General features: G+C 39.4%; 1 protein-coding gene across 7 annotated transcripts in view; it reads right to left on the bottom strand.

Moving 5' to 3' along the window:
- The window catches only part of grid2 (glutamate receptor, ionotropic, delta 2), a 509848-nt gene that overhangs the window by 9903 nt on the left and 475924 nt on the right, over positions 1–24021 (bottom strand). For all 7 annotated transcript variants that reach the window (XM_071483176.1, XM_071483174.1, XM_071483175.1 and 4 more), the window contains 2 exons: positions 21908–22074; positions 5479–5719 (listed from right to left, as the gene is read on the bottom strand). In XM_071483176.1, coding sequence (XP_071339277.1) covers positions 5479–5719; positions 21908–22074 — 408 coding nt within the window. The remainder of the gene's footprint in view (positions 1–5478; positions 5720–21907; positions 22075–24021) is intronic.

Genomic DNA, 24021 nt, shown 5'->3' with positions numbered 1-24021 from the left:
TTATTTGATACACAAATACAATCTTACTCCCTCCTCCAAGCATAAAAAACAATATATCTTTGAGATTATATGACTATAGTATTGTCACTCATTGAGGCACTTGACTGAAGCTATATTTAACCTATACCATAGACTACGTGTCTTCAGATATTAAATGTGCGATCACTAAACTGTAACTGTATTATAAAAAGAGCATCCATATGTGATTTCTAAATCAATAATAGTGATTTCCCTATGTCCAACAAGTCCTCAGACTTCAATGACCTTAGAAACTGCTTGTCTCTATACTTGGATACAATCTACAGAATGCACCAGCAGCAGGCATACCAGACCTTCATAATAGATCAGTAATAGACTTGCGGTTAAGGTTGTGGAACAGTCACGGTTTGGTTAGGTTTAGGAAAAGATTGTGGTTTGGTTTGGTTTGGATTAAATTAAATTCTTCCTTAAGATTCGAGGACCTTTGCTGTCATGGTTACAATGATAAACATGCAGTTGAGGTTGTGGAACGGTTATGGATATGGATCAGTTTGAAACGGGAAACAAACAGTGGCCTCCCATGTGACAGTCCTGTGTTTTGTGGACCTATCCTTTGACCCTAACCTCCTCCTAACCTGGACTTAGTCACTCTTGATACTATGTCACCTAACTTCCTCCTTTGCAAATACAACTATGGGTCGTAATAAGCTGCTTGCACTGTCGACCGATGGGGTCATTTTTCTTACAGTCTCCCATGTCTGTGACTGCCCGGTGCTTTAATATGCAAAACCTTTAACAAGATCTACAAAGAGAATCAAAGGCTATTACCGTTTAGATCCCTGCTGTTCCTCCTATTCACTGTTGCAACTACACTTCTGCCTTCTGTGCTCAGTCAGGGGCTGATTCCACTGGCTGCTCTAGTGGCTAATGAAGATAGCGGGGGGGCGGGTATGTTGCAGCTGAACCACGCTGTGCTTAACATGACTTTGGACTCAACTGAAGCTTTAGTGTCTTTGTGGCTGCTCAGTGGTGGACAAGACTACTGGTCTGAATGACAGATTAAAGCTGGTAACTGAGCAGGGGACTGGAGGTAGGGGGTATGTGGTTTGTGTGTCTGTGGTGTACTGGTAAAAAATCTTGCCTAATAATAAAAAAGACAACACTCACAATGTTGAATCAGCAACAATATGCCATCTCTGTTTCAGGCACATACGGTAGGATCTCTGCATGATGAGCAGTAGCATGCTGGGTAAATATCTAATATATTTAACTTGATTTACTGAAACAATTAGATAATGGAGGAATTAGCAAAACAGAAGAAACTAAATTAAGCTCAAGCAGACTGCAGTCAACCTCCTGTTGAATATGTTGCTCCATTCTCACCCAGTTTAATGGCACATCATGCCAGATGCATGGGGAACTGGCACATGGCGAATTGACTTAGATGGGAGAAGTCTGCATGTGACTTTATAGCCCCTGCTTATGTATTCATAGAAGTGCACACATCCCCTCACAGCCTCAGCAAGTCTAGCCTTAAACTGATTCGGTTTCTAACGAGCAAAGAGGAATCTACATGGAGTGAAAGTTAAATTGTTTAAAACAATTAAACAGATCAATGAACAAATAGCCCAAAGGATGTGATGAATAAAACTAATCACTTGCCACTGTTGATCAGTTGCAAGCAACTGCAGGTGGTGTATTGGACTGCAGTAAACAAAGTTATATGAAACTTACAAGTATTTTGTCAAACAAGCCTGTGCACACCAGAGTGATCACAGCTAATGAGGCACATCATTCAAGTCACAAACCACCATTTTCCCTGCAATAACACACCAATTTCAGTTTTGTTTGTAGCATATTTCTGTCTTTCATGCCAAAGGATGTCAACACTCAAGTTGCATCATTAACTGACAACAGTAAAACAACTACTTCTGAATGAAACTAAGCATCTTTTTCCAAAAGCTAGAAAGTGATGTAGTGATGCAATAATTTGTGATGATGCACCAGTGTTCAAACAGGAGCTACTCATTAATCATTTGGAACCAATGGTTCATAGAGTTTTCATGTAGAAACTATTCTTTTAATTAATTTCGAGGGGATTGGTGTTATCGGCCTTTTATCATGAAAAGTAATCTGAGCTGACACTAAATCCTCCTGGGTATAGTCACAATTTCTATTCTCATCTTTTTGTCATCTTCTCTAAGTTATTCTTGGTGGAACTTTAAATTAGCATGACACCAAAGATTAAGGTGACGGGACAGGTTTCTCTTACTTTTTTCTGGTAGTCATGCAAAGATTTTTACTTAGAGAATCCTAATTAGTGTAATGGTGGAATCTCTCCCCCCATCAAAGCCCATTTTGGTAACCAGTCAGCAATATCTGTAATACATTATGATAGACCTTTCAAAATACCTCTTGATTTTTATAGCTAAGGACTGGATGTTGAATGATAGGTTAGAAAAACCGTCCTACAGTAACTCTCATTATCAAGTCATTATCTACAAGTTAACCTTAACCTGTCTTTATCACATAGCTTCCTCAGAAGCATTTGTTTGAAGCTGAAGTAAGTTACCTGATGGCAAATATGTTTTCTGCTAAAATTAATCTGCGCTTCTTCATGCCTCAGCCTAATTTGTTACCAACACATATATAATAATCTCTAAACCAAAAGTGAAAATATTATTTCACACATAATTACATTTCTTTCAGTTCATCAGTGGCATGTTTTGCATACCAAATTGGCCACACTTGGCTGCAATTTCACATTTTTGATTTAGATCATTTACTCAAACACTTCCTCCCTCTGTGTTTTGGTAAACATAGCAGTAGGCATGGGATGTGATGAGGTGGGTTGGAGTTGGAAATTGAATTGGGAGCTGGGTCAAATCCTTGTCAAACCCCTTTGTGGATAAAAGGCTACTGAAATAGAGAGGTTGCAATGATGGTTATCACTGTGTTATATTCTGGTGAAAAGGGCCCAAGCTTATGTAATTACAGCGCATTAACAGAAAATGTGGGTTTTTCTTTGACAATGTTACCTTTCTACTCTATGTTGGCACAAACAAAGCTACTACCACATCGTAACAGAGTGCAGGGTTTGTACCAGGAGAAGATGTTGCCAGAGTCATTGTGATCACTTCAAATGGTAACGCTGCTGAGGTGATCAACCACATGTAGGCTGATTAGGTATTTTTACTGGGCACTGCTGCTAATTTACGAGGTGGAGTGTTGCCACTGTTTTGGAGAGAGCGTTGGTATAAATATCCATGTTTAATACTGTGAGTCAGTTTCTGACTCTGCCTCGGTCAAGGCACACTGTAGAATTCCAACAGACCCTGAGGCTGTTTTTGTATTAGGCTTTTAATGTTCCCAAAGTCCTCTTTTCTCCAAAACATTAACTTTTCAGAAAGATAAGTGGTCGAATACCCTGTTGACACTGACACATTTGGCTTCTTTTAAATTAATCAACACCATCATATTAAAAAAGGTGAGATTTTGCAGGACATCAGCATTAGCAGGTTACTGAATGCATTATAGGGTCCACAGACCAAATATTTGCTAGTTTAAAACAAGTAAATGTAGATTATTTGCCACTAAGCTATCCACATTGAGGATCTAGACTGTGTTTGTGTATTGTCAGGGTGTAAAGATATAAACATGGTCTTAGGGGATCATTTGAACAGTTATACATTTGTTGTTCTCGGGCTATGTGCTTTTGCACATTCAATTTGAAATAAAATAATGAATAATTCATTAAAGTGCCAAGTATCAGCTTTAGCTTTAACAGATTTATGTCAAAATTGAAAGAACTGTGTGTTTTAACACATAGTGCCCAAACAGCAAGGGTTCAAAAGTAATTAGACACTTTTCTTGGACACCTAACGCCTGGCTCAGAGTTGACTGCAGGATGAATACAGAGATATGTATAATAGCACTCTGTGTGCTTCGATTCAGCCACATGCATCATGACTCATTGGACAACATTTCACCACAGGAAAGTGATCCTAAATGCACAGCCAAAGCAACCAAAGAGCTTTTCAGGGTGAAGAGGTGGAATAATCCTGATCGGCTGAGTCAGTCAGCTGATCTCAATCAGACTGTGCTGCATTCCACACGCTGAAGACCAGACTAAAGCAGAGAGACTCATCACCAGGGAAGACTCAAAGCATCTCCTGTTGTCTGTGGATCAAAGACTTCAGGCAGTCACTCACTGCAAAGGATTGTTTAGCTTAATGTGTATCTGTCCAGTTACTTTGAACCTCTAAACCTTGGGCACTACTTGGGCACTGTGCTTTAAATAGCTTTATCTGCTGCAAAGTTCTTTCTATATTGTGTAAACCTTCTCAAACTAAAGCTGATACTTGGCACTTTAATGTAACCTCCATTATTTTATTTCGAAACTGAATGTGCTGAAGCTCAGGGCCTGATCACAGAACAGCTATGAAACATGCTGCTACATCAACTCATTCATAGTATGTAAACTATTACCTAAACTCTCTCTGTGTGTGTTTGTGTATGTGTGTAATGTTAGTACGTGTATTGTGGATATGTCACCCAGGGCATCTAAGATTATATCATACATAATGTTAGACATCTTATTTGGCATTAGTTTAATTAGCAATGCTTTAGATAAACTAATAAGGACAAAGCAGGAATAACACGGGTGAAAAATAAACATCCTCTCCAATTAAGTTGAGTAACATTTTCTGCTTAATTCAGTTTACACTCACATTTAATTTGATTTTAGCTGAGAATGTCTGTGTGGTTAATCATTTTGGTAATTTGATGGTAACTTTAATTAGGCAAACAATTAAAATTAATAACACAACAGGATACTTTATAAGCGTACAGGCCCATTACGATCATGATTATGGGTGAGAAAGGGAAATGAATACAACGCTCTCAGAGTTTGACCTTCTCTTTCTACATTCCTTTGTATACACAAGACTGTGCAGTGTTATATACACAAGATCAGTGCCAGTTCTACCAGTACAGAGCTAATGTAGCACCTCCAAGATTCTTTATGACAGATTTGCAAAGAAAGTTCCTGCCTGTGGTATCAGGATAGTATTGCTGATGCTGCTTGTGTGAAATTTTACTTCAGGTGAAGTCACACTGTGCCTGCAGGAGCTTTTCGAAAGATTCAGATGCTGGCAGTGTCACAACTCCGTCACAGAGAAGGTTCTGCTCTTGTTACTATTCCACATGCATCCTGACTTTGAGGAACTGCTGTTTTTTTGTCAGCTTAGCACCACCGGCCACAAGGTGTAGACTTTGTATTACATCCTTCTCCCTGTGCCTCAGCTAGGCCTGAAACTACCACCTGTCCAGTCTTACTTTATTTTTTTCATCCCTCCTTCATCCCTGATTCCATTTTTGGACTATTACACTGCTTTCTTCCACTCTCCTAACATAAGAGATGATCTGGGATCTGCTGTAGCCCCTATACCTCTCTCTGTACCGTCTTTTCGCCTTTTAGTAACCCCTTCATTCCCCTACCTCCTTGGAGGGGACCCTGGATCCCTTCCTCCTTGACCACCAGCTTTCCACCATGGCAATGAGGCAGGAGAGCACCACGCCAGCTGCCAGGACACAGAAAACTCCCGCAAAGCTGTGGATGTCCAGGGCGTTGCCACGCTGTCGTGTCTGGACTGAGCTGTAGAGGTCACAGGGGCTGTCTTTGGGCCACCACTTGAGTTTCAGAATGTCCATGTCCCCGTTCTGCTGGAGCTCCAAGATTCTAGGAGAAAAACAGGTATGTAAGTACTCAGCCTACATATGAGTCAGTTAAAACATTGTATCTGTGTTGTGAAATCAGACACTTTATGAATCTATGGTTTCATAACTTCAGGTTTCTGCAAAGCGAAAAAGGTCAACACAGACAGGAGTAAACATACATGAAAAGGCAGGCATACATGAATGAACGTGTGGACGTATGAATAAGCACCAAGCCAGCAACAACAGTCTGAAGAGTAACACACCACTGTCCAGAATGATCATAGTTACTTGGTATGATAATTGGTGGTGTGAGTGCCATTTAAATGATAACAGGCTCCAAATGCTTTTTATCTATTCAAAACAATCACAAAGAATGAAAACACAAACCACACAAGTCAACTGCACAAAACCTGACAACACTGCAGCTTTGACTGCAGATGCTATAATGGCTCTCTTCCATTTGAGGGCACTGTTTGCCAGTTAAAATCCTCCCTGATCTCTGACAACCATATTGGGCTGTCAAACTCATTATGGCTAACATTAATATGTTTTGCAGCACAGCGCAAGTACACTGCCACAATGTCATTATGCAGCCTAGCTTTAGTCCCGCAATTGATGGCTTCAGAGAGGATACAGCTCAGAGGTTGATAGGGTCCCTCTGTTAGGCTTCAGCTTATTATTTAACTGGGTCGTTGGTTTTGGTTTGGAGGGGGGCAGCAGACACACAGACAGACAAGCATACAGAGGTTCTGTTAGCATTCGGCTGGATATTTAACAGGCAATCTGCCGTGGATAAGCGAGGAGCACATGGAAAGACAGAGACAAAGAGGAAAAATCCAATATGGGAACGTGTGTGCACGTGTCCATGCGTACAACTGCCTCACAGACACATACATACTCACACAGAAAACAAATAGACACAAATAATGAAGTAATAAACTAAGCTACCACACTGATTGACACCAAGAGGGCAGATGCACATTCAGAAAGTGAAGAATTTGACTACATGCATGCCCAAGAAAACAGGATTCATTAATGTGTACATAGAGACAGATGTTTGCAGTTACATGCAGAACTTGCTGGGGGCAAATGCCTCCAGAGATTTCGATAACATGTTGAAATGAATGACAGTGCCCATCTCACATCTTCCTTTTTCCTCATACAGAATACGCAAAATGGGCCGAAATCAATCAAGAAATGCAAATGAGTCCTGCAGACAGTTTACATAATTAATTTCATCCACAATACCCACAAAAACATGGCTCATTTCAATGTAAATCAGCAAAACAGGCTCAGCACGTCGCTCTAACACCGTGTCACTCTCATTTAGGGACATTCTCTTATCACTTCCTGGGCTCTACTGTGCTGGTGGGACTGGGCAAATGGGGAGCTGCATGGTTAAAATGCCAGTTGTGATTCGGACTGAACAAAAGGAGAAGGAGAAGGAGAAGAGAAGAGAAGAGAAGAGAAGAGAAGAGAAGAGAAGAGAAGAGAAGAGAAGAGAAGAGAAGAGAAGAGAAGAGAAGAAATTCGACCAGCAAATCTACCAACAGTCATATTAATAGGAGATCATGTCAACCAAATGCTGGCTTGATGGGGGATTGTGGGATTGCTTGGCTCAGATCAGCGCAGATTAGCACCAAGATTAGAAAAGACTTTGTTTAGATGATGTGCAGTATTGACTCAAAACAAAAGACATCAAACTGATCTGCTCCGATTACCAGGCATATACAGTATATATAGTTCAGTAGTGGTAGTACGGTGACAGCTCAGGCCTAGTTATATGCCCTGGTTATTATACTACATGCAAGAATGTGCCACCACACACATCAATTCTGCATCTGTTCTGTTTTTGTAATGCAGTGGGCCCTGCACCTTTTTCTTTCAAAAATGTTGCAAACTTATTTTTGGACTATAATGTTGGGTAATACAGGGCTTTTGCCTCTGATACTGATTCATGCTTGACCACTACTCGCACCCTCTGAGTGCTAGAATCCTGATTGCTGAAGGAGCAAAAAAAAAAAAAAACACCCAAAAAACTGTTGATATGCAAGCTCCAGATGGCTTCGATGAGGTTTTTGAACAGCACCTGTGTTTAATCGAAATTTAAACAGCATCAGTCGTAAATGAAAGTTAAAACAAGTCTTTTTTTATCCAAGGTAAATGTTTTGCCTTTCACACAGTACTGACCTTTTCATCAGTCACTTTGACAACAGATGCTTCTCACACGTACACACACACATACATAAACAAGCCTGCGCTCTGACAGACAGCTTCAGAGAAAGACGGATTACACAGGGGCTAATGAGATGGAATAAGAGTAATCCCACCTATCAAAGAAGCCAGGCAATGTTTTGTTAAAATATTCCATCATTTCATTTCTTGCTTGGAATTCAGCCAACTTCCAAAGATTTCTTGTTTGAGATGATGTCTTTTCATGTCTGTCAAAAGGAAAGGCATGTTTTATGTCTGGAGTCGCTGTCTCTTAGCTCTGTTCTTATGTGTAACAAATGTCATGTCACCCAGGTTTTGTATGGCACCTAAATAGCGGCAATGAGCAGTGGCATTTTCTTGTTTCATCTACTTTAACACCTGTGAACACAATTACTGTGGACTGTAAATACCTTTGTGACAAAATGTTACCAAAGATGTTTACTGTTGACCTTTAAGGGGAAAACAGATAAACACTGGAAAGGTTAATTAACATGTCTTGTCTTGAAGAGAGAAACAGCGATGCCACCTGAATTTAACTGTGAAATATCTTATAAGTAAAAAAAAACAAAAACTGATGATTTTAAATATAAAATTATTGTGTGTTGAGGTTACTGGCTGTATCTATAAGATAAAGATCACTTTTTTGATGTGTTTTTCAAATATTAATGCAAAAAAACTCACTAAATGCCAACCTTTTCCAATTCTAAATAATCAAAGGGATGCCATACAAAACAACAAAGATTAACTAAAAGACACACTCCCCAACTTGATCAAAGATCAAACAGATCAAAACATAAAAACAAACATTTCAAAAAGAGACTTTCATCACAGAAATTATGAGGATGTGACTAAGCCGTGTGTAACTTTGAGGGAGGGCAGAGCGGAGCACATTTGTGATTCAGGACAGAGAGCTCTTTCTCTCCCCGATATTACGACCTGTCTGCCTGTGGAGCTCATCATCTATCATTCTGCAGTAATTGGCCTATCAGAGTTATGCAAAGGCTGCTTCCTGATAGGCCCTTGAATCAAACCTGAGCACTGACATGCACTCGTAAGAACACACACACACACACACACACACACACACACACACACACACACACACACACACACACACACACACACACACACACACACAGGCAACATTAACAGTTACCTTACATTTATCACATTACGATTAAGCTGCTCCCTCGGCTAGACGAAAAACACACTGGTTTGACTCTGTAACAGTAAAATAATTGCAGGAATGAGGAAAGAAATGATGACCATCCTGGTAATATTACATGATGCTTGCTGAAAATGTTTTTCCACACATCAAAATACTCAGCCCTGCCTGAGTTTAGACAGATGGTGCAAACCAAAGTGAAGAGGAAGGCATTTTCATGTCACAGCTAAATCTAAACATATGAACTTATAAATGGAATATGAGTTTGCTTGAGTAATTCTTATTCTGTTGATGTGTCTGTCTCGAGCCTTGTAACTTACAGATTACATAAGTGTGTTCAGAATAAATCCACACATATAAAAATCACTTACTGACATCTAAATCATGGAGCTACTGGACAAGGAATTCTTCAACTTCTTTGTGAGAAAAGGTGAGCGTAGTGATGTTCATTTTTAAATTCACAAAAGCAGTTACCACTATGCTTCATTTATCTCTATCCCATGGCTGACAGTGAGGATGAAAGGCCACTGTCAGCTGCCAGACAAAAACATGGGTTGAGTCAAAGGTTTCCCACAGTATACCATCCGTCTAGATTTTTAATTTGGCTGCTGCTGTCTAACCAAAGAAACACATCTTCCCTTGACAAAACACACAAGCACACAAAATTTTCCCTCTGCCCACACATGTGCACAAAATACACGTCGACACAGATAGAAATGTGAAAGCATGCACAAGCAGTAAAGGCTTTCAAAATATACTATAATTCTGACACAATGACAAACTGACATAATGAGACCTAGAAGCAGCTAATTAAAGTGTGTGTGTGTGTATGTGTGTGTGTCAAAGTCTTTATGTCTTCATAAAAGATTCACTACATTACTCAGAGATTGATGGAGTTCATGGTAAAGCACAGGAGAAGGAATCTGACAATGCGTTTATTTAACCCCACAGCAGTGTGTTTTTATCTGCAGTTTTCCAAAAACATTTTTTTTTTGTTTTAATTTCCGTCTGGATATGTAGAATATTGAACTGATGATGTGTGCAGTTAGATGTGCTTCTTAGTTTTTTTCCTTCCTTCAAGGGCTGTTTGTCTTTCTTCCTCATGATGTCATGAGTCACCACACTGCTGCCTGAAGTATAGTATGAAGTATAATAGATCAACTTAGGCCTAGTCCACATGTACACAGGTATTTTTTTTCAAAAAGTTGCTTTTTCTATGTGTTTTTGCCTTTCTTAGACAAGCAAACTGCGTTTTAGGTCATGTGTGAAACTCAGTGTTAATGTGTAGATCAAGTGGCAACACACCGTGATGTCACCCATTGGTTTGTGAGCTGCCGATTTGAAGCTTCGAGTTTGTAATTTGGCCATTGCCATCTTGGTTTTTTGAAAGCAGACGAAACCACATTTGGACAATAAGGTGGAACTGAGGAGGAGTGAGGGGGTCTTCTGACCTGCTCTGTACACTATCCTGATTGTCAGGCAGGTTGCCGTGTGTGGTACAGTCTGTCATTCGCACAGTAGCCCCGCCCTAATGTATACCCTGCTTTATGTCTATTTTCCCTCTAAATAATAATAAATAAAAAAATAATAATAATCATTTTAAAAAAGAACATTGTGTTATATTGAAGAACACTTAAAACTAGCAATTGAGACCATAAACTCATTAGGAAAATGTTTACTGAGGTAATAATTCAAGACAGAAGTAGGGCCATTTTTCCATAGATTTCAATACAATCTGACTTATTTTTGTAACCAGTGGAGTCAGCCCCCGGTGGTCATTAGATAGAATGCAGGTTTAAGGCACTTTCACATTGGCCTCACTTTTCAGACCCAGAGTCTACATCCATTTTTATATAAAGCCTACGGTGTTGACAGAAGGAAAACCCCTGTAAAATGTACAGTATATGTCAAGGATTCAATGTCAATGTCAGCTGCATGCATGAGGGGAGTAAACTGTGTTTGACAGATCAAATGTAATTACAGAACAAGGGTTAATTTAACTGTGTCCATGTGTCTGTTATGGCCTCTTTGAGTGAAACAGCTGCCCTGGATGTGCATGTGTATGCATGTGCAGCATGACTGCGTGTCTCTTTGCAATAGTGTATTACTATATTGCATATGTGTATGTGTGTTGTGTATGCATGTGTGCATGTGTGCATCGCCGTGGTTCTTGGAGTATATCTATGAAACAGCTGGTTTGCTGTGAGACACATTAACACCATGTGTGTGTAATGAGTTATCACCTTGCTTTAAGATCGTTGACTTTGACTGGGGAGCTCTATAATGACTTTAACACTCCCACTGGCTGTTAAAGCAAATGAGCAAGGGTTTCCAGTGTGGTGAGGGGCAACTGCTGTATGCCTGTATGTGTGTGTATATGTCTGTGTGAGAGTGTGTGCGCTCTGTCTCTGCCTCTCTGTTCTCTCTGCAGAGGCTGCTACTGCGTGGACTAGATGTTGCCATGGCAACTCAATGGCAGCAGCCTTGATGGTGGGATGATCACACATTATTAGTTGACTCAAGCTGAAAGGAAGAATACCATAGTGACTTACACAGGGGACAGAAGTGAATGCATTATGTTAATGGCTGTTCTTATAAGTCCAGACATGTACAAACATGTGTGAGAATATGCACAAACAAAATTTCACATACTGAAAATAAATCACTGGATTCAAAGCGAAAAAAAAAAATGTTAAAAGCAGTATGCAGCTTTTAGTGGACATAAAAGTAATTTTCTTGTGTTTGACTTAATCAAAGTTTTGAATGGCACTTTATGATTTTGAATCGCTGTAATTTATTCTAAAGAAAAACATTTTATGTTTAAATAAATATTACCTAAAAAGTGGGCTTTTAAGAGCTCATTTGACTTCATTTGACAGCAACATCTATTTGTAACAGTTTAATGAACAGCCCCTAATGTTATAAATGATATCCCTACTGGAGTTAAAATGGACTGTTAAGAGATTACACACTGTGTTGCTGCACCACTGCTGGGGTATGGGGTGTCTTTCTAATTCAAATGGATGGTGGGACCGTTCCAACTGGAGACTACAGACTACAAAGTGAGTTTTGAAAGCCTGTTATCTCAGCACCTGGTAAACTGATCGCTCAGTCATTGGTATTGATCAACTCGGCTATCAACTCCCCCTAGATATATTATGGCTGTTTTCTGCTCAGGGACAGTAAAAATCTCACTTATTGCCCCTTTAAATGCACTGCAACTCCATATCTTGCTTTGTTTCTGCAGTCTTTCCCAGGCCCATCCATAAGGCCTCAATAAATGCAGGTTATGTCCCATGCTGCTCTTTCCCCAGGAGCAGGATTTACTGCAGCTGTAGGCAGTTAAAATGCAGAGCAGTGTGAGTTAGATGATCAAGCATAATGTGAAACACTTCAGTGAATTTCAGGACTGGCTGGATAGACCTCTTCACTGTTTCTGTGAGAGGTGTTGAGGCATAGTGCGTCATCTCAGAGAGTACTACCGTATGAGGAACAGCGACATATGTCTGCAGCAACTACAACAGTCTTGATCTTTTATACAAATATTCTTCTCCTGTCACCTCTGTAGCAAACACAATTTTAAGTTGGAGACAGTGAAAAGTGGAAGTTGCAGTGAGGTGAGAGGTGGAGAGAGAACGTGAAGACAGAGCGAGAAGAGAAGTGAGCGAGGTGGAGAATAAGGGAAAAGGGAGATTGTGTGAAACAATGAGAGGATAGCAAAAAAAAAAAGTCTGGACGGATGGCTGACAACAAAATCATACTATGGAGGAAAGGAGAGCACAGGAAAGTTAGTAGGGGAGACTGGGTGGATGAAGTAAGCTGAGAAAAGAGAGGAGGAAAGACAATGGATGAGATGGGTGAGCAGAAGAAGAATGTCAAATGAAATGAGCAGAGAGAGGGGATAGAGTGGGGTGAGAAACAGTACTATGGTAAAATGAGTTTGTTACCCTGAGACGACTGTTGGTTGTCAGCTCCTTAAATGAGAACAACACTGGACTGACACCTCAGTTACTAGCTTAACACAAAGCTGGCAACATCAGCAGTCTCTGGCTGCCTCTCTGGTGTTAGCCTCACTGGAAAACACGATGAAGAATAGTGTCCATATCATAATATGAGTCAAAAAAAGTTTCTAAAAGTAGTTTCACTGTAGTTGTGATGAGTGCTGTGTCAGAAGAGTTCAAAATATTTGGTGCCAGAGGCTGAGCATGTCTTAGAAAATATATGATTTTTTGGGGAATATATCTGCACTAAACCCTGTACAGTGAGACAGACATGTATCAGGTTCTTCAAGGTCAAACCTTGTGTGGCTAGTGGTATTTCAATTCAAAGGGAAATGGGCTGAGTTGGAAAGTTCACACAGCTTGAGCATTGCTTGTTGCTTTCTGGGTAGGTGAGAGTGACATACTGATTAGGGAGGCCAGCCTTCAACTAAAGAGCTGAACTCTAGCTCTGGTGTCAGCAAACAACCCACTGAAGTATCCACTGAATCACCACAAGCTAAAAGCCTGCTGAACCTAATTTCTGACCTGCCTGTAGAGACGATGGGGAATCAATAAAGCATCAGATTATTAGTATTACATCATGTCGTGTTTTGCTATGTGACCTGCTTCAAAGAATGAGCCAAACCTGCCGCTTGGTGATAAAAATCACAGTTAAAAGAACAACTACAAGATACTACCTACGCTTCACACACTTTCTTTATTTGTCCAAATCAGTTGACCACTTTTGCAAGCAGGTCACTGTCTGAGTCTCAGTGAGGAGCAGTGAGACTCTGCATCATTGACGCAGTCAGTGATGGGCACCCGCTCCTGATTGTTCTCTTCCTGTGTTGATGATAGAAACTGAGACTCAAGTACGCTGACCCACTGCCACACATCAATACCCCAGTGTCTGGACCGTATGTTTATTCAACCACTGCTGGAGTCATCTCAGACAGAAATATTATTCCACCACTGGTGGTGCATATTTGAGCTTGTTTTCAAGTGGATTTATTTGGTGCCAAATATTAAAAAGAGTGAACCACAGAAGTCTTTCCAGTGACCTTCATAGTCATAGACTGGTCATTTTCTCTGCCTCTATAATATGCTTGTCTCACAGTTACAGGTTAGTTGGATATTGAGGAAATTTACTGAATTTCTAAAGCTGGGTGCATATTAGAGGAGGACAGTCAGGATCAGATGACATACTGTTGAACATATTATTATCAGGGTGATGAATAATTACAAATGATAAGTTTAAACCCCATTACTTCTAATGTACATCAGGTGCAAACTACAAACAATGCTCAAGCTGTGTGAGCTTTCCAACTCACCTCATTTCCCTCTGACAAACACACAGTCCATACTTGCTGCAGCCCCCTAACATCAGAGCCTGACATTCTCCGTCTTTACTGGACAAATTATTACAGACAAGAGACACAGCAAACTCCATGCTCCATCTAGCACAGTTAAGTCAAGTGAAGAAGTTAATCCATGTTAAGAATCTTGTTTGCATAATTCTTGTCTGAGCCTCAGAATTGCAGAATGCAAAGTTGTCATTCAAGCTGGCTTAAATGGAGATATGGCTGATATGGCATTGGTCGCCACAGCAGAAAGGTGGAAACACCACAGAGAAACAAGCAAGGCCAATGTCCCACAATAAGACCTTCCAACTCACTGAACCAACACGCTGCCCTTTCAATTAACAGTTTGCCACCATACTGAAGCCCAAGAAATTGGGTAAGAGAGGTTATTTACCCATGAGTCTTTGGTCCCCTCAAGTAAAGTTTGCAAAGCTTAATTATTCCAATTAGCACTCTCAGGGTCCAATGTCATACACTTTGTCAACAAAGTTTTCAATTAAGCACCATTAAAGCACAGTGTGGGGGTGAACTAGAACACCCCCACACTGTGTTATCAAGCTGAACTTTGATAAACAACATGCAGAAGTCACACAGTCATTAACCATCATTAAGACATGGAGAGAGTGACAGAAAGAGAGCGAGCCTCATCCCCATCATGATTTGTGATTAATAAAGATTTAATGAATGTACTAAGCGTGTGGGCTGAGTCTGACTGTGATAGATTGGTACAAGAGTGACAGCTTTAAAGCACAAGAGCTTAGAGCAAAGTCAGAGAGAGAGAGTGAGGGAGATTTAATTGACACTTGACATTAAATCCAATTTTTTGTCATCTGGAACAATGTTGCTGTTGTACAAACACTCATACACACACATAAGCACACACACAATCCTTCTTTCTTTGCTCAGCACCCTTGGAAAGAAGTGTATTATTTTCCCCCATGGATAGTGATTTCCATGGATTGGAAAGTGAAGGCTTCAGAGCCTACATCTTAAATTGAGATCACTGTGTAAATCAGTGTGTGTGTGTGTGTGATGGGGAGGGAGAGGTGATGAATCAGATTACTTGCTTTATAGCTTTTGGCTTCTTCAGCAGGAGCCTTGATTAAGCTTTATTTCGATTATACATGTAGCTCAAAGCATCATGGGACTACAAGGAACCTTCAAAATAAGAACATTTTAAACACATTTTGAACCATTTTGAGGGTCTTCAGTGACTGAATACACAAAAAATGTTGCAATTGCAACTTGTATTGCATCCAGGTGTCTCTCTCTCCACTCTGCTGTTGTTGTTGTCTTTTTTCCTTCCCATGAGATGAAAATGGAAATCAGAATTTTGAGTTATAATATGAAATAGACATGGTCAATACAAAAAATGAATCATTAAGAAAGAGAGCCAGAGAGACAGAGAGGAATAAAACAATAAACCTGAAAAAATACAAATACTCAAGTCAGTATGTCCCTAGCTCCATGGGCCCCCAAAAGAAAAAAACAATAACTGAAACTAAAAGTCAGTTTTCACAGTTGTTTGAACTAAGTGAAACTTTTCTCAGTAAAAAGTGTTTTTTTCTACTGTAGCTCCAAGACTTGAGTTATTCTGCTAATACAGTATAACATACTATGTACTAAGTAAACAAGCTGGAGCTGCTCTGGGCAACATTTGTTGAGCTGTACCACTCAAGTGTTACACAAACTGTGCTATACAGAATGTCCTGACCAACAAAACCCAGAGATGTTTGTAATTTTCAAGGCTATACAACAAAGGAAAGCAAAACATCTGAGAACATTGACCTTTCTGCTTGAGAAATTACTAAAATTATTATTAAAACAGTTGCCTATTAATTCTCTGCAAATTCATGAATCACATCACTATATCCACTAAGTTTAACCTCTGGTTGATTCACTGACCTGATTTTGGTTTCTAATGCCATCTGTTCTGTGGGTGTGAGTCTGCACTCTGTACACCTGCACCGAGTTATGTATGTGTGACTGACAGTTTGCAAATTTCCTTATTATAAGGTTCAGATGAAATTAGAATTTATATTGACTTATTACAGGAATACTTGGAGAGAATTTTTTTTTCATTTTTTGTGTCAGAACTACTTTACAGTTTTGAGAGCTGCAAACTCTGTTTACAACCCTTCTGCTGGGACTAAAATGTAAGATTTACAAAGACAGCTTTAAAAGCCAATTATATGTGTCCTTCAATAGTGCGGTTCAGTTGATCTCTATCATATACATTTCCAAAGAAAAACTCCACTACACGATTCATTAAATTTCCCTTCAAGGTTCGCAATAATCAAACTTTCACAAGTCAGTTCATCAACAGTTTTTTTTTACACTCAAATACCGTTGACAATTTTACTGTCATGAAAACTGCTGATATAAAATCTTGCCAGAATACTGAAAGCATCACAAACAAACTATTTTATGAGCCATACAGTTTACTTATATTCACTGGTAGCCAGAACACTTTAATATCACTTAAAAACAGCTTATAGTGGAGAACTACTTTCACATTAATGACACATCACTTACTGTGGTTGGACTTCGATTTATCATCTGAATAGGATTTAAAATAAATGGATGAAGAAGCTGAGGCTGTAGGGGGAACAATGAAGAATGCATGTGGGGATTGGTGGATTTAAGACTGAATTAAAGGCAGGTCTGCACCAAAGATATTAGGAGAGAGGGGGGACAAAAAATAAATCACATACACACATACACTCACCCCTCACTCTGCTACATCTCTCGCGAATGTATTTAAAAGTGTAGCATTAAGGGAGAAACATTAGTGGAGTTCAGGAGCAAGTGACTCATTCTTACATTGTGACATTACTGACATGAAACCCATATTCAACATTGCAACACTGAGCTTAATATCAAGGAATTCTCTGGAATTAGATTTTTCTCTTATTGTTAAAATACCATCCTCTTTTTGTGGAAAAATATGTGTTTCCTTAAAGGTTAAGGAATAAATCTGAACAAACCACTTGAAATTCAAAACATTCCAATCTCTCACATTTGTCCAAAAGCTGAACCTGTTTGCTCAGGAAATCAGATCAGCTGATGGCCGATATTAACCATGTCAGGAAATTACAAGGCACAGACAAACAGGCTAATTTCATTTCAAAATATGAAGCCTATTTCTGGTGCCTGCTCACTGCTGCAATTTAACCAATGGTCTCTGAAGTGTGATGTAGCCATGATTCCAGCAATGAATTGCCGCTGTTGTATGCGTCATTTTGCCCCTCAAGCATACCACACAAAATTCACTGCCATGGTCCACACAGAAAAACAGCTTGCCACAGTTCTATTAAAAGCACTCAACTATCAGCCCTCAGGCCACTGATGTACACTTGCCTGCAGCCAGGTAATAAAACAAAATGAATGCAACTTTGTGGCTGAACTGAATGTAACAAGCAGCCTGACTATAATCAAATCCATCTTATTATTATTATACTTTGTTTTATTGTAGATGTGGGACTCTATCTGTGCCTGAATTGAAAAGCAAGATTTTTATGGAAACAACCCCTCAAGAGCATGACACTGATATCATAATCAGCATATAATTCATTTTCTCTAAATTGTTTGTTCCTACTGACATTTATCATCAACTTCGGCTGAATTTGTTGCTACATCAAAGTTGAAGTCAAGATTTAAATTCTGCAGTCCTAACCATAATACCACACAAAGAGATACCTCATCTATCTTGCAATGAGAATGTAAAATGTAAATATGTTCAATATGCACAACAAAATGTCTTGCCCACTGCTTATCATCTTAGACTGCAGCAAGCTCAAGATGTCCATCTGCTGTGGATTAAATCTTCGATTTGCAATTTTCACTTCAATGCCTGCAGATACACATAGACAAAAATAATATATGCCTGTGAGAGAGGGTTTATTTTTTCACAGTCTTGCCCCCTTCAGCACTTCAAAACAACTTGTCAGTAGCTGTCACTTTAAATTAGCAGACTAACCCTTTACGCCACAGTTTCTCTGAGTCTGGTAAATCTGCGGGCTGTCTCCATCAATCTCAGAACAGCAGCACCCACAAGCATGTCCACAGTCCCCCATTATTTGTTCTACAGTGCCGATAAATGTGCCCAGATCCACACAGTCCCACACAAAAACAGAAACACAGGCATGAAGTGGTGCTGCACTTGAACTCATGCAATGGCTTCTTCACAAAACAAAAGCGTTGAAAACGATGAAGTTGTAGCAGCCTGTGTATTTCTACAGATACTGCCTTTCTCTCCAAGTGTCAATGCAAATACATTCCTTTTCATCTCTCATATTACCAACAGGGTCCTGCAGATAGTAAACACTCCTCAAGTATGCAGAACACATGCGCGCGCACGCACGCACGCACACACACACACACACACACACACACCACATACTATACAACAACAACACATTTTTATTGATTACTGGTGTAACCTCCCATGCTCCCAATTTAAATTATTCTAAATTATTATGTTTGTGTTCTTTTTTTCTGTATTTTATTTTCTCTTTTCCTGTTCGTTACTTTTATATACTGGGACATTTAACTGCGATCAAGATCTCTTTAGCAAAAAAGACCAAAGAACAAATCATGAACAGAAACAATCACACAGAGACAGATTAGTTAATCAAAAACAGCATTAAAAATATCAGAGAAATTACTATTTCTAAGTTCAAACTGACACAACACAGAATACATAATAGTACATTTGTTTTCTTCTGTTTTCAAAGGAGAAACTGAACGTTGTGTATAAGAATGGAAATACAATTAGTTATACAACTAGTTAATGAACAGTGAGTTCCACCATTGTGGTACAGTGTGATATCAAACCAAATTCCTATGTGTTTGCAATGCTGTAACATATCAACTAGAGTAGCAGTGAAAGCATGAATAGCAGATCTCAACAGTTTGAGATGTGTAATGTGTTTTGGACTTTAAAACAAGCTTGGGGAAGACTTGGTGTATGATGGAATTGGTGGAATACAAGATGACATCATTAACATAACTGAGTATATAACAAATGTAAAGAAAATAAATAGATGAGGATCTAATATTGATTCTTATGGGACACCTTTCAGACTATTTAATGGAACTTGATTTGAAAATGACGATAGGAGCTGTGTACCAGGGATGTATGAAAACCAGCTGTAAGAAGAATTATCCAAACCTATGAAAAGCAACTTATCTGACAAAATGTGATAGCCAGAATCAAAAGCCTACATAGATCTTGATATAGAATGTATTTTTCTAAAACAAAGATAGAAAAACCTGAGGCTTAAGTCATTATTTTCATGTCAAGACATGAAATATAAACTGCAAAAAGGGAAAAATGCCTGAGAGAGTATACTGAAACATGGGCTTCAATACCTTTACACTGACACTGTGGTCTCAGACAGTTTGAGTAGACAGATCTGTCTGTGCTGGCATCTGAGAAGGGTTAGGCAGGCTCAGCAAATGTTGGCTGCTTATATAATTCCTCCCATTGGCTCTAGTGGTTTTTGGCTGGCTTTTGCCGTGTCTGCCTTGCACCACTTTAGAAATCCCCTTTTAGTGGATGAAATTCATATAGTACAGTATAGCACAGATGGAGCAAAAAATCATGCTCATCTCGTTTCTTTAGATACTGCAACCTAATAACACTCAGACTTGTATACTAGTTCCACAACAATTATTTTTGAAAAATGCCGTCACAGCATTCTGGGCTTACTGCTGCCTGCAGAGACTGGCTGCTTGATAATTTAACAACCCCAATTTTTTTTGCTACTTTCAAAGAAAAAAAAAAAAAAAGAATTTGCCATAACATTAATCTTGACCACAGCTCTGTATAACTAAGACTAACTGAGTGCAGCTGCTATCAAACAAACCTTTGCAGAAATCAATACAAATATAGATTAAATCTACAGTGTAAATATTATTTTATTTTGAACAAATGCAAGTGGCCCAGTAAAAACAATTGAAAGATGCATTAACAAGTCGCCAGACTTGTTATGACCGGGCCACCAAAGATAATCAAGCAGAGTGAAACGTTTCTCTCCATGTCAGTGCACAGACTGCTCATATAATTCCTACCGAACCTCCACTTAGTGCTTCATTAATCTGTATAATACAGAATGTCAAGATGAAAAATATATAAATCATAACAAAAAAAAAACAAAACAAAACAAAACAATTACACCGCTGTGATTATTTTTTCTCCTGATAATTCCTCTGTCTGTTTTCATTTGAACCATGGAGACTAGTGTGAGTAAACTGTTTGAAACTGTCCTCCTGAGAGTGTGACATCCCCCTGAAATAATAGGCGGGAACTGAAAACACGACCTGTCAATTAATTGCTTGTTTATTTGATAGGCCATGATAGGCAATATTCTGCAGCGAAACGCTTCACTGGATATAGAGCTATAAACAGACAGGCCTAGTGACTCACACACTCTGTAAAGCTCACACATTTTGGCCCATGCACATAAAATGTGGTTCCATCTCTTACCACAAAAATACACATAAACACACACACATAAAACAACACTAACTATTTTACACAATATAAATTATGAGCTTAATGAAGGCATTAGACACGATGAGCTCATGCTTGATGACGAATAAAGCCAACATGATTCTCTGTAGGGATGCAAGCACTCCTTATGTGGCCTTCATAGAAACACAATTCATATGACCGAACTGACATTCTGAAGATGTGGTTTACATGGCAGTATGGCATTACAAATTAATCCCAAAAAAAACCCAAAAAACCAACCAAACAAAAAAAGAACACTCAGCATCGCAGAAGCACAACACAGATGACAGTTCATCAGCTGAGAAGAGATGATTAATGAACTTTTTGTGGTGTCTCCAGACATGACTAAGCTTCCTAGTAGCCCTAAGCAACCAGAGAGATAAATTCAGGTACTGTCTTGATCCATGAAATACTTGGAACCAACAAAACCCCCACTGTGTATGACAGCAACAAGATAAATAGCTTGGGTCAGTTTGGATACAGCCACATTGTGTACCCTTCGCATTTGTGAGTCTGAGTTGTCACACATGCTTAACTTCAATGTGAACCAATGGTTCATCCTGAGGTTAAGCTACCTAGCTGTACACAAGTTATGAACCTCTTCACCTCTTTTCTCTGGAAGATAGATGCACAATTTAATCTGCTATTTACTTGGTGTTTGACCTAGAGAACAGATTCTTCAACCACTGCAGAGGGGCAAACTTTACGGGAGTGGCCATTTTTATTTGGAGCACCCATTAAAAACTGAGATAAGCTCTCCAGAGGTAGAATACATATGAATGCAATTTTCCATAACTCTTCTCAAAAGCAGAGGATACTTCTCAACCTACAACTGAAGACAATGTGACTGAGATAAAGAGTATAGAACAAAGGTGATGGCTCCATCACTGTGCATGTGAAACATGTGCTTTCAATAACAAATAAAATGCAGTGAAGGATGCTGCTGACTGTTGTCTACTGTTACGACTCTTACCTCTGGGAGAAAATGTCCCTGTAGGGGCTGCCATGCTGCATGGCGATACCATATCCACGGTCTGGTGCGCTGTTGCTGACAGTGTAGAAGGAGCAATCCTCATCATTATTAGCAACGTACTCCAGCACTGCTGCATCCCACACAAAGCCAAACCGGCCATACTTCACCTGAAAAAAAAAAAAGACATTCATGCACAGTTAACAGTGGTCATAAAGGTGCATCTTTACTGGATCTAATCTTTTGATCTATCTAAGTATTATATAAGTATTTTGTAATTCAGGCTAAGTTTGCAAAAACACTTATTTAATTCAACGAACATGAGTGGAGGCACGTTTGTACTACACACTGACCTACTGTGCAGTTGTGTGTAGGCATCATAGCACCACATATATTCCTTGGGTATTTCATTCCTTGTTTCTTGGTTAAATGTCTACATACATCTACCTGTTTCTGTACCATCCTCTGTATAAATAACACACAATAACAGTAAAATTAGGTTGTTGATTCAGTACCCAGGACATGATCTGTAAAACTACTCCTGTGGGTATGTTTTGTGGACGAGCTGAATCGTGGTCAAGGCACTGGAGAGGTGATCTGAGGGGTTGCAGGATGGAAACTTTACTTTACTGTTTACCCTTCCCTCTTGACTGTAGATCCATAAGTGTTAATGGCTTTGGCTCATCTTTATTACACCCTGTGTAGGTATGCGATGAACACGTTTTACATTTTTATATGCCTGTCCTTGTTTTGTGTATGTGTGGTAAAATTGTAGGGACTGCAGGTGGAAAGTACGTACTTGCAGTTTTTGGTTGAGAAGAATGTGAAGGTCAAAGTGACTCAAGGTGAGAATCACAGTTAATTTTATAGATGTTTAGGTGTATGTTGTTAACATGGCTTCTCGTTAACATTTAATAAATCTATATTTTCACAGGAAAATGAAAAGTGGAGAATAAACAACCTGGCTGTGACACCTCTACTGACAAGTCCCTCACTCACACAGCCTAAGGTGAAAAGAACAACAGACAGACACACACACGCACTTTTCTTCTAACACATTATTTTGGACTTGGTGTGTCATTAACTTTAATGGAATGTTATGAAATTTTAAAACCCCTCTGTCTTCCCTCTGTGTAGGACTGTGTGTGCATGTGTGTGTGTGTGCGTGTGTGTGCATGTGTGTGTGTGCGCGTATCACCCCAGTTGGCTTATGTGTGATGACTAATGTCTGAGAACCGACAAGACCCTCTGATTGGGTAATTTCACAGTCTGTAGTCCTCTGAAGTGTATATGTGTGTACGTGTGTGTATTCGTGTGTGTGCCCGTGTCTGTGTGTGTGTGTGTGTGTGTGTGCAATAATTCACTGCAGGGCATCAGAATGGCTCATTCTGCTCTTTACAACCTTAAAAAGAGTAGAAAGAGTGCTTTATTACTTTGAATAATAATTTTATGGCTTTTCATTATTGCTTTTGAATTGGAAAGATTATGGGCTTTGTAATAAGGAAATTAGTAAAAAATCTGTTTCAACAGCTTGCTATTGAACATTAAGGACTCTTTTTTTTCTCACGACATTTGGGTGAAAAGGGTTGAAAAGAATTATTATGGACACTCTGTATGCAGTGACCTCTGATGTGAGCCTCATGGAAAACACAACCAAAGCTTTGCTAATCTATGATTTTCCTTTAACATATGAAGAACCTGAAAAACCAATTATAAAGCTTTCCACAGTGGAACAAGAAGTGCCCATACCATGTACACCACCTTTAGCTAAAAATCCTATACAGCAATGAGAGGATGGATACCCAACCCGAGCTGGGTTTGGAAAAAAAACTGAAATCATGTTGTGATTCAGGTCGGGTTTGGTCATGCAACATTTACAAGGTGCCCACACATGTGTAATTAGGGGAAACAGGCAAGCTGTTACCATGGCAACAAAAACTGCATGACAGGGAAACACAAACTCAGTGCTTCAGCTTAACTACATTGGGCTCGGGTTGGGTTAGGACATTAAAAAAACAAAATGCCTGTCAGGTTCGGGTCAGGCTACTTCTCTCTTGGACTCAGGTCAGGTTTGGACAGAAATATGCTGCCTGAGCTGCACTCTAACTGCAACGCTT

Source organism: Trachinotus anak, unplaced genomic scaffold, assembly GCF_046630095.1.
Source record: "Trachinotus anak isolate AG129_WGS33_773 ecotype Australia unplaced genomic scaffold, CSIRO_AGI_Tana_v1 ptg000008l, whole genome shotgun sequence".
NCBI classification, from domain to species: Eukaryota; Metazoa; Chordata; class Actinopteri; order Carangiformes; family Carangidae; genus Trachinotus; species Trachinotus anak.
The sequence above is the reverse complement of the archived record's forward strand: the minus strand, read 5'-3'. Positions and strand labels throughout refer to the sequence as shown.